Source organism: Corvus brachyrhynchos, unplaced genomic scaffold (genome assembly GCF_000691975.1).
Source record: "Corvus brachyrhynchos isolate BGI_N302 unplaced genomic scaffold, ASM69197v1 scaffold1, whole genome shotgun sequence".
NCBI classification, from domain to species: Eukaryota; Metazoa; Chordata; class Aves; order Passeriformes; family Corvidae; genus Corvus; species Corvus brachyrhynchos.
In genome coordinates this window covers 5217721-5234410 of record NW_008237222.1, presented here as the reverse complement: position 1 = coordinate 5234410, position 16690 = coordinate 5217721, and the positions used below count along the sequence as shown (strand labels likewise).

The window sequence follows — 16690 nt, the reverse complement described above, 5'->3', positions numbered from 1 at the left end:
GCCGGGCCGTGTTGCCTTGCCGGCCGCAGCAGCCCGCCGAGAAGCACGTGACGACTGCTCTTCTGACGTGGGAGCTACAGTTCTGGAAAATAAAAAGGAGTTTATCAGGCCACAAGTATCAGGCAATGGAACCAAAAACATGGATGAGAGTCAGCACGAGGGAGCTGGCTCAAGTGCTGGCAATTTCCAAAATCACTCTGTAGAAGCACAGCTGTGTGCAAACTCCTGATGCCAAACATCACTGACCTTCCAGAAAGATAAGCTGAGCCTGGACTTAAATGTCACAGTTGCTCTTCTTCTGAAACACTCCAAACTGACACTTAAGTCATCAGCCTCAATCTCCTGACTTGGAGCAGTCTCCAAATTTTACAGTAGTTCTCTTAACTCCTGCTTATGCTTCAGAAGGTCTTTTTATGTTACAGGTAGCAACAGGTAGATCCTTAGGAGTGCAAAACCATGGTGCCACCATGCCACAGTTTATGCTATGTAAGGACCTGCTTATCACAGGAAACTGTATGAGCCTCTGAAATATGGACCTCAAATTTCTGCCACCTGGTAATCCAGCCCAACAGAAAAGCTTTCTTTACCACATGAGAACTAGAATATGTTATACACTGTATTCCTTGCTATTAAATTCTTATTAAAACACATTAGCTGGTATGTACTGCAAGCAGATTCTTTTTGTCAGCAATCTTTTCAGAGCCAAGCACTGAAGATTTTCAGTCCATTTATTTTTAAAAATACACGTTTTACAGTATGATTTTTGTCCAATTTAGGACTAATCCAAGACTTCAAGGAGATGAGAAGATATATAAACACTTAGATATAAAATTCAGCTCTTGTTCTATCCTCTTCATAAGCAGAGTTATAGAATAAAAACAGAGCTCAACAGCATAATTGAATTGCTTTACTAATTGCCACTTCAGCTAAAACCTACAACTCAAATCAACATCATGAGTTTTAACAAAAAGAAACCTGCTGCTGCTGAATCATTTCCATCCACCAATAAATGCATTCATGGATAAATTGTGAAATTTTGAAATGGTACAAAGAAGAACGCACTAGACAGGAATGGAATGACACTAGACACAACATCAAATCATGCCCCATCACACAAATGGCTGAATCTTACCTTCTTCTGACATATAGCAGAAATTTCCGCTGTAAGGGGAAGGCATACAAAACATGAACACAAAATGACCATCTTCCTGATTTACTATGGCAGCCATGGGAAAATGGACATCCTGGATGGAAGTCTCTGGGGTAAACTTGTGTTTCCAGATACTACTGAAACCCCTAAGCCTGCATAAGTTAGGACACTGCACATTTAGGCCTATGGCTATTTCTACATTTAAATGCAGTAACAGCCTTGGTGCATCAAGTGTGACATGCTCTGCAACTCCTCCACCTTCTGCTTATGCTTCTGCCTCACAGACAGACTTTTAAAAGCACACCTTGTACACGCTACTGCGGCAGGCTCTAGGAGACACTGCTCTGATGGGCCTACATGGCTTGTGAAAGCTCTCAGCATAAAAGAGTAGTGAATATGAACAATGTAGAAGCAGCCACTATGTCTGTGGCCCATCATTTCAGAGTGAAATGTTTGCAGATTCAACCTGTAAGCAGTAGCTATTTGATCTGTTGCCCTGGCAACATATGATTCAGTAAGTTTAAGTGGCTGATTAAACAGAAGTGTTTCCCTTAAGTAAATAAAACATTCTTAATCTGGATAAAATTTCAACTAAAAGCAGACAGCCAAAAAATCTCAATTGCTTAAGAATTTTCAGTTTTCAAAGCAAAGAGACAGGCAGTGTCTTCCTTCTATCCCTGGGAGGGTTATTTTAGATAATATGCTGATTAGCCTGTCAACACATTTTGTCTACATTCTAGTAGATAATAAAATATCAGGTTTTCTCACTGATCAAAGGGCAATGATTGGATCAATGACTGGACCATCAAAAAATATTTTATGTCCTTTTCTGATTTCCTTTGCAGTCTCATGTTATAGACTTTCAGCAGCTTTAAGAGCTTTCGAATCAGACTTGGGTTACTGGAAGAACTAGCCCCAGTTTTTGGACACCGCTCTGGGACATAAATACTTTTTAAAAACTTGGCTCCAATCATGAATGCTTCAAGATCTGAAAATCTGTTAAATTGTCTCTGTTTCCTCACACATAAAGAGTTATATAGTATTTCAGATAAAGGATTAGTCAATTCTTCATACTATTTTCAGGACATTAAGCAGCATTAAGTACAAACTGCTTTAAAATTAAAAAAAAATTCCAACACTTTTGAACAGAATGCAGCAGTTCAAGTAAAACAGTATGGAGAAATATCAGAAGCATAGCTTTGTACAACTATGACTAGTTTGTACCTACCCTTAAAATACCTCTTACCTTGTGGCAGAAGAACATCAATCAACCATTCACTGTGATCCCTGTAAACATTAATTTAAATTATATAATAAACATAACAAAATCTTTACATATATATATATATATGGATTTATTTTTGCACAGAGGAAATTTAGATAAATCAATGTGGTAGGAGTGCTGTTTTTTTCAAATGTAGTTTTATAAACTGCAGATTGGTTTACATTACGTCTCTTTGTTGTGCTGTCTTACTGTAAATTATCACTTTGCTGATGTTTGTCACCATGTTCAAGGCTTTCAAAAATTACTTTTGAGACCTAAATTTATCAAATTAAAAGAGAGTGCACTCTGAAAGTCTGACAGCTAAGAAATGATAGTGAAAAATAACAGATGAACGTAGAAAAAAACCAAAGTACCAGTACTGTTTCTTGTGAGTGTCCTTAGAAGCTATGCTTCTACCAAATTCAATTACTTTTCCTGCAGCTTTAAATCAATGATGACTTGAAAACCTAAGGTGAGATGTAATTGCTTTTCCCACAGCTGGTGTGATTTAAAGTTGTCTTAAACTGAGGAGAAAAACACTCCTTTAGGTTCTGAACTACCTGTAACCTTGTCCATTTGAAGTAATGACTGGCACTGAATTTAAGTATTACATATTACCGTCGGATTTTGCATGCTAATGCAAACCAAAATAGCAATTTAAAGGTAAAAAAGACAACCAAAAATGAAAACAAAATGAGGTTATTTTATCTCAGGGTATATTCCTTCGAAGTACTGGTCAATCCTGGATCAATTTATTTGATCTCTGCTGTTCCACAGTACATCTTAGAGAGTAATCTGAAATACCTGTTACAAAAAAGTATCAAAACCTCTGTAAAAGAGCTTTCACTGTAATGTTCTGCTTTTAATGAAAACTAAAGGATGAGGACTAAATATGTTTCTTAAGCAAAAGCCTGTACATTAATGAGGTTTCCCTATCATAGTCAATGCAACCCACAGTATCCATTCTTTCAGAGATCTCAAATTAAAAACTCTTTAAGCTAGGTGCAAATGCTGATCATGTGGGGTAAATATCCGTAACCCTTATTCATATTGAGCGGCTCCATATACCTCAACAGGTTCACCTATATAAATTATATGCTAATCATACTGCAATAAAGCAAAACTCCAGAATTCTGAACTCTGGAGTTTGACAATATTTATCATTTTCCAGCTCTTGGTTTACCTACCCTGCAATTCTTTGGCTGCATTCTTCACAAAGATATAGGGGAGGTGGCTTATCACCCAAAGCCACAGACAGGGACGGGTCAATGCACATCTGAAACGTGGAGAAGGAAAAGGATTAACACTTCTGTTCATTGAAGCTGGCTGAAAAAGTTCAACATGTTAATGCTAGGACATAAAACAGAACACAGCTTTGGTGTGCGTTAACAGCATTTAGTATTCTGAAAGAAAATACTCAGCATGTGGCATACAAGATCTCAAACTATTTCTAACAAAGATAGGGATGTAAGTGAAAATGAGAGCCTATAAAAAATAGGACATACTTCAGTACCAGTATTATCATTTTCTCAAAGACAAGTACATTTTGTTATACACTGACATCATTTATTCACTGTACACTTCCACTTTTTTTCCCCAAAGAGACAGCACTTAGAGGATCCATGGCTTAGGACAAGCTAATGTAAAGGTCTAGATTTTTCTTTCCCAACAATGCCTCTTCCAGCAAAATCTAATTTTCAGTCATCGCTGCTTTTAAGTATAGAGCACAACTGCAGTGACAGATCAAAGACTCACAGTTCCCTTGGCAACATAGGTCCAGACTTTGTCTTGCATTAGCTTTTATCCTTTCACATAAGTCAATTACAGAAAACAGTTACAGTTAACAGCCAGTTCCACACACATTTGTTCAAGTGTTTTGTACTACTAAGGAAACACTTAACAGTAGTATGCATACACTGTATGTTAACCACTATGATCAAAATGTTTCTTACTCCATTCAAGTGCAAGACTTTATAAATAAAGGCAAAATACCTCTTTGAATGTTTCTCATCTTTGTTAACCAACTCTTCTATTCAAGACAAAATGGGCTGCATTTTTCTGAGTGATGACTGATCAAAGCTGCTTCTGTCAAAATTAGGCTAACAGATCATTCAAAAATATTCAGGTATTTAAGCTGCAAAGCTTGGAACTGCACTTTTTTATATTTTGCTCTATTGTGTTATTAGCCTGAATCTGGTGATCACTACAACATGAAGGAACACCTTTCAGCACTTCTCCTGTGAGAGAGGGATAATTGAGAATGATTGGAGTGTGCAGGAAGGTGGTCCCTTGCAGGACTTTTGAGACAAGTGTCATCATTATGTCCTATCACAGCCTCTGGAAAAGGCTCACTGAAGAACTGTTTGACTAAAGAAATTATATTAGTATTCGAATTGGTGCCAGGAAAATTGGTGGTACCTTCATATTTAACTAGATACAAATCAATTAATCAAGTACACCTAACTGTACCATGCTCTGGACTTGGGCTGCTGTTCTTGCTTCTGCTATCAAATTGTTCTGTGACCCTGGTCAAATCCTTTTCATTTTCACTACATGTGTGAACAGTAAAGATACTATTTACCTCCCTCAAAGAGGGCTGCAGGAAAGGTAAGTAAAGCTTTATTGCTATTTGCTTTAGGACACATTCCAAGCAAAGGATCATAACCAGAGTAGGTGCATTGTATGAGCTCAATCAGGATACCAAGGTGAACATGTACCTACATAACTAAAATAATGTTTCCTGTATACAGTAGTATTTGTGCACATATTTATACACATATATGTGTTCAGGAAAACATTTACATGGATTGGCCAGGAGCCAGATTAGAATTTTATAACGTGCTCTACAACCATCACCATGTTTAATTTCAAGATTTGTCCTGCAGTAGTTACAGGAAAACCTCATCTTGCTTTAGGCAGCCGAAGAACATATTCACAAAGGCCTGGTCCCCTTGGTCTCAACAGGCTTTGCTGTTCCCTTAGCACCTGCTTTTGGTCACCTGCACACAACCACAGCATAGGACTGGGGTCAAAGTGCAACCTCCCCCACCCCAGACAGCTGGGTTTGGCCCCTGAAGTAACAGCAGTACCTTCACAGCTGGTTTGTTAATCGCATTATGGCATTCAATGTGCTGGCAGTGAATAGGATTCCAGGCTGCAAAACCAAAACACGGCTGATTAATAAATGAGAAGAGATATTTATATTCTGTGTGACTAGCAGTCTCAATTGAGAACAAGATCCTCTTGTACTAAGTAGTATACAAAAATGAGTATAATACAAAAAGCGATTCCTCAAGAAGTTTAATAATTATAATAAACAACCTTGAACATACAGGCCTCCTGACTTATTTACAATATAAACGAACCATGGATTCAGCAAGAAAATGGAAAAAGTAAGACACAGACATTCCTGTTGCAGACCCTTCTTGATCTCACCAACATCCTGAAATAATTAACTATCCTTCCACTCCATGAGCAAGATGGTAGGAGTAGCTGAGTAAATTCAGTTATATTCCCAGGCAAAATGAAAACTCAGCTATGACACAGGAAAATGAGTCCAGAGACAGAATGAGCCTTAGTTGTGTAATGACAAGAAGTAAACAACAAAGGGGTGCTCAAATGGCATCACCTGGATGCTCTGCGGGATGCCCCCAGGTCAAAATGCCATGCAACTGCAGATAATACTCATCCCATTCTGGGATATATTAACAAAAAACTTCTATATAAGAACAAAACCCCAGTCTATCCAGTGCTAGTAACAGTTAAGAAAGAATACTGTCCTGCTTAGTTTACAGACCTGCTTGCATGGAAGAAGTGATGCAGAACAGTATATGAAGAATTTTATTTTTTTTCTAAAAAGTCAAGAAAATGTATCAACCCTTCAATGGAAGGCTTTAGAACAGATCAGACAAACTTCTATTGGGAACATTCAGGTTGCACTTGAGTTGGTCTAGGGGTCCTCTAAGATTTCTTCCAACCCTTCGTTTTTACAATTTAAAATGTCATATTCTGGTCTAGAAATTTTAAAAATGATCAAAACATATGCCATATGACAGATATTACTTGAAACAGGTTGAGACAGACAAGCAGGACAAGCAAGTCATGAGTTGTTGCTAGACAGTCATCCCTGTGGCAGCACTATCCCATCAGTATCTCTGGGGAGTCTGGCAGACAGAGGACTTTGTACCATCTACCTACTCCAGCTGCATTCCTGACTTTGTCTCGCATTTTCATCCTATAATCAACCTTGAGAATTTATCCATTATACTAACTGCACCTGACATCACCTGACTTTTTTTAATAGTAACAGCCAGATAAGAAGTCTTAGGAACAGCAGCAGTGTTAGCAGCTGGCACAACAAAGGCAACCAAAGCAATAATTGAAAGGAACATAAACCAGAACTGTTGTGAGGCCCAGGCAGCAGTTTCACAGACCATTTGTTACAAACACAATATTTATTTCGCCTCCTGTTCTGGTTTAGTTATTATTGGGAGTAAGACAACATATTTACTAGCCACGATCTGAGTTTTTATTTTTCATAACATCTTTTGAAAATGCAGATAAACGGATATTGCATGTAGTTATCAAAGTACAATTTATCAAACAAAAAAGGTCAAAATACATCATAGAACTGTAAAAACATGACTTTAACACTTCTCATAATTCATTTATTTTGGGCTATACAAAACCAGCTGCACTGACCTGTGTACTGCAGTCCTCTGTACTCACTGATTGCCCCAGGGGGTTTTAAATTGGGCCAATAGTGAAATAACATTTGTACCGCTGGAGGTTTAACTTGAGATGGTCCATAGGCTATCACATATAGCAAATCCTAAGGAAAGACATGTACAAAACAGTTATTTTTACAAGGTAACAAACCACAATTCAATATATTGTACTGCCGTTCAAAAGATAGCTGAACACACAAAACTAATACATTTCATGCCCTAACAAACTTCCTTTTTATGCTCTTAGAGACAGATTAGATGACCAACTTCAATGCTTCTGAGTTTGATCAGAGCATGCAATAGCAACCACCCACCACCCCACAGTGCACTAACAGAGCAAATTGAATTCTCTGTCTAGCTGCGGAGCAAAGAGGTGAGATACAGATAAACAACCAGATTCAGAGCACATTCAGACAACAATACTCACAAATAGTTCTCGCAAAACTTCAGTCCCACAGGAACTGAGAAGCCTGCTCATTATTAAAATTGCCACTAATTGGAGCCACAACCACATAGCACTTAGGAAACAGAGCTCTGTTCTACAAAGCATGGAACAGCCTCTGTAAACTAAAAATTAGAGGGACCTTCCTCTCCATAATCCAGAGGGAGGATTGGATATAAAGATCATTTACAACTTCTTGGCATACAGTTGGTTCAATTTTCAAGCCATCTGGTTTTTGTTACTACCCAACCACAGTCATTTCCACAAAGTATATGATCATAAACTTACTTTCCATACTTCTTGCTTATATTTCATGAGGCATTCCAATAACTGGCAGTGATACACTGAGAGAGAAAAGAGTATAGACTTAATACAGAAATGGAAACTGAGGTTAAAGAAGTGATGGAATCAGATGATTGGCTTTGCTTTGTCCATCTAAAACTCTACGCCTCATTCAAATATTTTTCATTTTAAAGGGCTTGCTAAAGAATCATTGCCCTGAGAGTCATCACAAAATGTAAGAAAACCTAATATTAGTAACTTGTTTCTGTCAAGAAATGCAGGAAGATTATTACCATGAGGGTAAGAGCTTTTTGCACAGCCGTGGAGATCTTTTTCAAACACATCTAGTTTAAGAATATCTGCTGAATCACTAAAACTTTGTCCTTCTGCCACAACGTAAATGGGTATCTTGTCATTCATCTTGAGGCAGCAATGGAAATCATATGTAACAATATATTATTCCCACATATACCAAAGGAGGAGCCAAGCTGCATCAAACAAACATGAGAGCCAAGTGAACTACTTTACCTGTCTGACTTCCCAAAAACCCCAGGGCAACATTTTTCTCTGATGTTTTGAACACAGAAATCACAAAAACAAAAACAGAACATTTAATGAAAAAAACTGACTTCTGCAGGCAGCTTTTAAAAATGGTGTTCTGCTTTTATCTACCTGTGTGAAGCACATTAGCATGATGTGACACTCCTGATGCACACGATGCAGTGTGGGGTTCCTCCACACACACACCATCTACCCATCCGCATAAGACCAGAGACAGGTGACAGTCGACCATCATGCAATGTAACAGCTCACTGGGGTTAAATATTGTTTTGATTTGGTTATGTGATCCCAGTGGTTTAACAGGGACTGCGTCACTTTTGTTTAGATACTCATAATTACATTTAACTTCTTTATAGTTCCATTAAGCCTGCAGCCAGCATTACTCGTCTTCTTTAGAAAGGCAGTACCAGTTGTGAATTTGGTGACACTTGAATCATTGTATAACACAGTTACTATGAATTTCTGTAGTCAAGGTAAGCGGTATTTCTCTCCAACACTGATGTTAGATATAACATTACATTCTGATCTCAAACATGAGTAGATCAGAGTCTCCAATCCTGGGCCAAATCCTCTTTCTTCATCACAAAGAGATCTCTTACCTACATAATGATTACTTCCAGCATGATGTTCAGAAACCCAAGTTTTGACTAAAATAACTCATTTTACATCCTGTTCTGGATAATGACACAGATTTTTCCCATCATCAAAACTTTTCTGATTGCACTGGACAATACTTCCAGACTGATCATTTCAGAAAAAAATGATACTATGTTTCATGTTTACACATACCTGGGTTTGATGTGTACTGCATTGCAATCATCAGCATTGATGATGCAGACAGATTGACATGTGCTGGAACACCTTCTCGTTTTGAAGATCCCACTTAAAAGAAAGGAAAAAACAAATAAATTTTCTATTGTAATAGGAAAATCAGGTGAGAATAGCATGTAACTGATTCCAACTCTTGCAGATAAAGTTCCTAAGGTACCATGTCATGAAAACAAAAATCAAAAAGAAAGAAAAAAAACCCTAAAAAACTAGAAACACACTGTATTGGGGGGTGAAACACCTTTTCTGGTGGAAGAAAAAGATGGCTAGGTATTGATTCACAGAGCACGCACCTGGTTTTCCAGATCATCCCCAAAACTGCATTAACCAGTTGCCTTCTCAGGCCCTCTCCTTCAGAACCCACAGACAGGACAAAATAACATCACTTGTATACCAAGTGCACCTAGGCCTTGGATTGTAGGAGGGGTAAAGAGGAGCTGGAGAGTGAGGAACCAAGAACAAATGGAAAGCCTGCTGTTGAGGTGTACTGAGGAAGGGCTGGGGCTGGTGATAGCTGCTGGTGTATGGCACAGATTACTTTTCAGGGAGCATCTGGTAAGAGCTCAAGTTACAGCGACATACCAGAAACATAGTCCCATCGTTATGTGAACTGTGCTGAGATAGTGATGAAGAGCAGCACTGAAGTGTACCTTTTACCTCACACAGAATGTGGCTGGAGCTCCTCCTGGTTTCCTATGAAGTGGGTTACTGTTAAATGGTATACCTGGAAAAACCCTGCAGAACTTTTACATGGCAACATGGCTTTGAAGGCAAGCTCCTACACAGAGATGTCACATGTATCTTTCCATCCTCACAGCCCTCTCCCAAGCCTGGCTGCCAGGACCCAAATACCAAGCATTTGGGATAGAAGCACAGAACTGTAGCTACCAGCTCAGTGAGCTGTTTCCATCCCTCCCATCTGGCTCTCCAACTGCTTAGGCAATCTCTTGCATCCTCCCTTTCAGTTTGAATCAGAATTAAACACTAAGGGAAGGAAAGGTTCTGCACTTGCCTTGCAAAGGAGCATATAATTCCCAGCAGGGAAAGACAAGGACACTAATTAAAAGAACACTCAAATAGAAACGAAGGAGGGAAGAGAAAATGGAGAATTTCTCCCTGTCTGTTCTCCACATGACCCAACGTTACTATGGCTCTCTTCATTGCACTTCATTCATTTATTTTTTAATCTTATCCACACAAATAAGAGCCCCCAAATTATTACAGAAAAGTGTATTTGTATGGATTTAAATTGAAAAATACTTGGCAGCTCTAACAGGGCAATTAAACATGGTCATCAGCAAAAAAGTAGGACAGTACTAGATTAGTAAATTTAAAAAGCAGCAGACTGGTTTCATACAGAAATCTCACCAAAACTGATAGAGAAGAAAGGCAGCATGACAAATGCAAATGCAAAGATGCAATCTCTGTCAAGGGCAGTTGGGGAACTATTTAAGTTGGGGAATCTATTTAAGTAAACCAAGGATTTGACTCAACCAGTTATTCTGAGGTATAGTTCTACAGATCTGAGGACAGACAGGATATGTCACTACCTTCAGCTGTTCTCTATCAGGTAACAGCAGCAGGAAAAGAAGTTGTTTAATGCAACATTCTGTTCTTAACACAAAGAGGACGTATTGCACATATGTATGAAATAGATCTTAGCAATTTTCATTTGCATACTGTCATTAGACCTGTCAAAGTTAATAGAGAAAACCTCATTACAATGTATTAAAAAGGACTATTTTACATGGGAAAACTGAGGTACAGGAGAGTTAGGGGAGTTTTCCAAAATCATTGACTGGTCAAATTAGAAAATACAGGTGATAAATGTGCATTAAATATTAATCTTAAAACACTGGACCGTGCTTCTTTCAGCATTTTCTGCACACTTAAATGACATCACTCTTGATCTCTGTACAGAAGCTGTTCATGTTTTTCCATAAAGGTCAGGAATATAGCGGTAAGGAGAAGACAGTCTCACAAAATCACAGAATGGTTAATGTTAAAAGGGACCTATGGTGATCATCTTGCCCAGTCCCTCTGCTCAAAGAAAGGCAACTAGAGCAGGTACCCAGGGGAAATTGTGTTTTGAGCATCTGCTAGGATGGTGAATCTGCAACTGCTCTGGCAAACTGTTCCAGTGTTTGGTCACACACAGTAAGAGGCTTGTTGGCTAAAACTGACCTAATATTGACCCTAATGATTCTGCCTGCAGAAAATGGTTACATTTCTCATTACTACTGAAGTCCTAACAAGCTTTTTGTCAGGTACATAGACAAGCATTCAGAACACACCCCAAGACCCACAATGTGCAGGGACTATGAAATTAAGTAATCACATGACATCCTCAGGGAGGGGAAGTAAAAGAAAGAATGGGAAAAAAGGCAGGGACCCTCAGATTCAGTCCTAACACTTATGGATAGGAGAAATTACAGGCACAGCTATTTAGTACAGAACTTAGAGAGAAAGAGCTGAGTAGACAGAGGGAGAAAAATCAGAAATTCATCACAACATCATTACATTGAGAAAAATCATACTTGTACATCCAGATATAGTCCAGATGCAAAAATCACGCTTGTTGCTATTGCTATTACTTCAGCAGCAGTTTGACCATTGATTCTGCATTCAATACTCCCACTGCTGGCACTGAAAGCTCTTTGAGTCTGAAAACAGTGATTTCTTAAATAAACTTCACACTTTAAATGAAGGAAGAATTCACACAAAAACACAGCATAACAAATAAATAAAAATTATAGAACTATTTCCCTTGGAAAATCAGTCACATGAAATTATTTTATGTATGTAAGTAGACTGGTGTTCCATCACTATTCCATAACAGATCAAATTTTGATTCATACAGTCTGATACTATTATGTGCCAAGACAAAACAATACTAGAATGAGTTCTACTTACATATAGCCATAGGCAGAAAAGATGTGCTGAGATACTCTATAATATCCTTGTGCAGAAATGGAGGAAAGGTAGCTAATGTTGAAATCATTGTATAGGGTAAAGTACTCAAAATATCATCACTGAGAAAAGGAAGTAAGCATGTAGTAGTGTAAAAAATTGATTGCCCAAGATCTGTTGAATAAAATGAAAGAAATATAAAATCATTACAGTGAAAAAGTAATTATGACTATGTACTTTTTTGTTTACAAAACTAAAAAAAAAAAGTTCTATTTAAATTCAAGCTTTCCTCTCAAAGTAACTGGGGAAGATAATCATTGCAGACAAGTGACTTCACCCATTTTTAAGACCCTCCTAAATAGAGAGAAACAGTTGTTGAACACTAGTCAGAAGAGTTTGAAGGGAATATGAATACTACAGCCAATAAAATAATTGGTTAAAATCAATGCTGATTTTAATCATAAAGTGATTAATGTACGATGGCTTGAATTTAAGCAGAGATGCTACGAGAATCAGAATTTGAAATGCACATTGTATGGAAGGCCAGATTTTGCAAAAAGCATTCTAGTCTTTATCATTCATGTTAAAATAAGAGCTTTATTTTAATAACCCTCAAGAGTTCTACAAAGTACCTCACATATACTGACTACAGGAAGCATCGCTATCTTTCAAACCACATGTGATTAAACGACAGATCTTGATTTCCTGGGAAACCTTTGAGGCCAAAAGTGGCCAGAGTTTAAAGGAAAAGAATATTTATCAAGATTTTCTATACTTTTTCTAATTAATCACGTTGTAACTCTTTGGAAAGGATACTTAATAACAGTGCAACATTTTAAGATCCAAAGAGAAGGGATAGTTTATTGCGTATCTGGGCACTGTGGAATCTTTATACTCTCTCCCAAATGAGGAATTGAGCTGGTGCCCATAACCCTCTGACAAAGGTTACAGCACTCAAGGAACCCCAAGTCTGAACCTGAATGATGATCCAAAGACGTCAGAAGGCCTTTCTCCTGCATGAGAGGCATTACTTTTGTTAATTACTCCCCAGCCTTAAGTACGTTACACAGGCCTTCAGTCTCACCTGTACAACTGGTGTGATTTAAAACCGTCTCTGGAAAGCCAGAGAGATCTGTAGCTGTAAACATCCTGGGTCATAGCAAAAACTAAAATCAGCGCTCCATTTCAGTGGTTCTGGCCAGCTTTCTATGCAAGGGTCTGACCAGACCCTCAATGCTACGGAGTGCTTCTCTCTTGCAATACATATTTATCAGCTAAACACTGTCTTTTATAACCTGATTGGGCCTAAGCTCAGGATTGCCTAGCACAGCAGTTGTACTTACCCAAACAAAACTGATTGTTCTGATAAAAAAACACATATTTCTTTTAGTCAATTACTAAGCTGAGGAAGAAATAAATAACAAGTTTTGCAGCAAAATTTAATTCTCCACACACAAAACCATACAAAATAGCAAGTGATCTCTCGTTGCCCCAAGCATGAGTCAACAAAATTATTCCTGGCACATATTTATCTAAAATGTTCTTAAAAACCTGCAAGACAGTTCACTCGTTCTCCTGTCAATTCATCCTAATGCTTAAAAGTCTTTATCATACAAAGATCTTCTTTATAAAAAAAAATTTCCATTGCTGCCATTTAAGTGTATAACTTCTTATCCTGATCAACTACAACCACAAATAGATTGGTTTAGTTTATTTCTCCTCACAGCAACCACATTTTCATATGATAATCACATCTCCCATTTTTCTCTAAGCTAGATAAACGAAATTTTTTGGGGTTTTCTCTCACTGTTCACATTTTCTAGACCTCACATCATTCTTGTTTTTTACCTGGACTCTTCACAAATAGTACGTGTTTTTTCTGAACCTAGATGGACAAATCTGAAAATTTTACTCCAGCTGAGGCCTTGCTAGGGCTGTTAGAATAATAAACACAATGCTTTGGGTGTCTCATACACAAAAAAAAAATGTTTACCACATTGCTAGAATAATATTTATATATTAGTGACTTATGGTCTTCTCTGATCCACTGTTAACACTCAGAGCTCTCTGCAGCACAAGCCAGTATTACCTCCTTCTCCTCTGATTTTCTCACTTAAGCATAGTATTTTACATTTCTCCTCTGGACACATTTCAAAACAGAATGCAACTTGCCACAATTACTTGAATCACGTATCTTTCACACAAAGCACATGCCAGTAACCATCTTGATAACACCTACAAATCCAAGTGCTTTCTCAACTGTATCAGCTAAGTAAAAAATTAAAATATTTAATAACACTAGACCCAGCACAGACTCCTGTAAGATTTCCCATTGGTATATGCTTCCAGCTGCCAAGCCACTCCTAGAGTGTTTTCCTCAGGTGGGGACCATGTCCCAGGTTGCCTATTAGGATGTAAAATGACACAGCAACAAAAATGTGACTAGGGACAGGAAAACCATGCAAGGAGAGCCACTGTGTTGCCATAAGAAAAAATTATGTTTGTCCAATGTTATTTGTTCTTTACAGGTCTTCATTGATTGTTAATTATCACCATGTTATCTATTTAGGAAAAGACTGTTTTGATAATTAACTCCTCCATTTCTAAGAATTGAAGTCAACAAGTCTATAATGTGCTATGGGCCCTGCTTTTGCAAGATCATACCATTTCCTAGTGCAGCAGCCTTTGATTCAAACACACTGCTGCCAGCTCAAATGGAATTCATCACTTAACAGAAACAACTTTCCTCCTGAAGAATTTCAACAGCATTATCAGATAGACAACCACCTTCCTATACTGAATTATGTAAGTAATACATCATAATACCACAATGGAAATTAATATTTGGCTAATACATAGAGAGAATACTGGGCTACTGGATCCCAGTATGGAAAGCGTAACAGATTAACAAGCCAGACAGATGCAGAGCAGAACTCGAGGGAAAACAACACAAATACAGCACAGTCACAAAAGAAAGCTTGCAGCTAATTTAAAACATAAGACAATATCATTTTTCTCTGAGTCAGACAGAGATGCTGCTACCATTTTTACACAGGAGTATTTTAAAACCATCTCAAAGCACAATTACCATGTTTTTTTCTTCAATTAGATATATACTATATTCTGTGTAGAGATGGACCTTCACCAGAACACTCAATCTGTGTATTTTTGATAGGCCAGATACACATTTGCAAGCTCTGTGCATTTTTAAGAGACCCACCCCAAAAAGACAGTCTGAAGTTATTCCAGCAGATTCAAGTTAAAAATCTGGGTAGTTTTACAGCCGTGCAATTTTTGTTACATACCATTTTGTTTTCGTTACATACCACCAGCACATCACTAAAAATCAGACAACCTCAGAATTCAAATCCACAATTAGCAAAAAAAAGTCCTTTATTTAAGAAAGTCAAACCAAACACTTGGATATAAATGCATCCCAGGAGATTTGAAATCCAGATCCAGGTCAGTTTAGGCCCATCTCTTCTACTGCATATATGCACCACTCATGGATTCACAGCACTGGAATCATTCAAGGGCCTGCTTACCATGTTGCCCATGTTGTAGCAAGGGAACTAGATCCAGCAGTGTCACCAGTGTCACGTAAAGTCCTTGATAGTCCAAAGATGGGTAGTCTGATAACTGAGCATCACGACTTTGCTGGCCACGTTCAGATGGAGCATCTCGCAGGACGCTGTAAAGGAGGGAGCGAGTAACAGTAGGGTTGATGGAACTGACCTGTGGTCTTAGAGATGGGGTGAGTGGGAATGGCACAGGAAAAAGACACATGGTCATGGGCACTGTCAAATTGGAGGCATCTTGATTCTCCTTCTTCCCTGTGCGGGACAAAATGCTGTTGGGGGGACAAAGAAAAAAAAGAGACAACAAAGACACAAAGAACAGCACATTACATTGAAATGACACTATAAAACAAATAATAAAAGACCAGATACATCCCACATAAGATGCAATCACTACCAAAACCAGCATGTCTACAAATCTAGCAACCATTTACTTTCATGCTTCAAGGTAGGAGAATTAAAAATTGACATCTAGGAAAATTTCATTGCATCTCATGTGTTATCTGGTTCATAAGGAGCAAAAATATAAAAATGCATGTTTCAGTGCCCTACCCATGTTTCACAGTTACGAAAAATTCTGAGAATTAGAAGTGTTTAGCTGTGTCAAAATAGGCTGGTATTTTGCTCTGAGATTGTGAGGATTTTGAGAGATTTATTTTTTCCCCCCTATAATCTTTTGAGCCAACTGAGTGAAAACATGCAAAATATAGGTGTGGCACTTGCAGAAACATGTTTTAGCAAAGAATAAACATGTGTGTTTGTTAAGATAGTCTTAAAAATCACATGTTTATTGCATTAAAATAATGTCTGTATGTATTTTATGATACTGTTTCATGACCACTCACTCAGTATCATTTGAGATAATGAAGTTTAAACAGGCACATGGATTTAGAAATAATATAATATTTCTAAAATGTTAACTAAACTACGTTTGGAAAAGTCATAAAA

The 16690-nt window shown here is 37.9% G+C and overlaps 1 protein-coding gene across 1 annotated transcript in view; it reads right to left on the bottom strand.

Annotated features, from left to right (window-relative positions):
• The window catches only part of UNC79 (unc-79 homolog (C. elegans)), a 96701-nt gene extending 80674 nt beyond the window's left edge, over nt 1-16027 (bottom strand). Inside the window, exons 1-10 of the mRNA XM_017728931.1 lie at nt 15710-16027; nt 12168-12338; nt 9216-9308; nt 7872-7927; nt 7116-7245; nt 5504-5568; nt 3602-3690; nt 2397-2437; nt 1133-1161; nt 8-82 (exon numbers count right to left, since the gene is read on the bottom strand). Of these exons, the coding sequence (XP_017584420.1) occupies nt 8-82; nt 1133-1161; nt 2397-2437; nt 3602-3690; nt 5504-5568; nt 7116-7245; nt 7872-7927; nt 9216-9308; nt 12168-12338; nt 15710-15956 (996 nt within the window). The 5' untranslated portion in view covers nt 15957-16027. The remainder of the gene's footprint in view (nt 1-7; nt 83-1132; nt 1162-2396; nt 2438-3601; nt 3691-5503; nt 5569-7115; nt 7246-7871; nt 7928-9215; nt 9309-12167; nt 12339-15709) is intronic.
• Nucleotides 16028-16690: the final 663 nt, after the last annotated feature.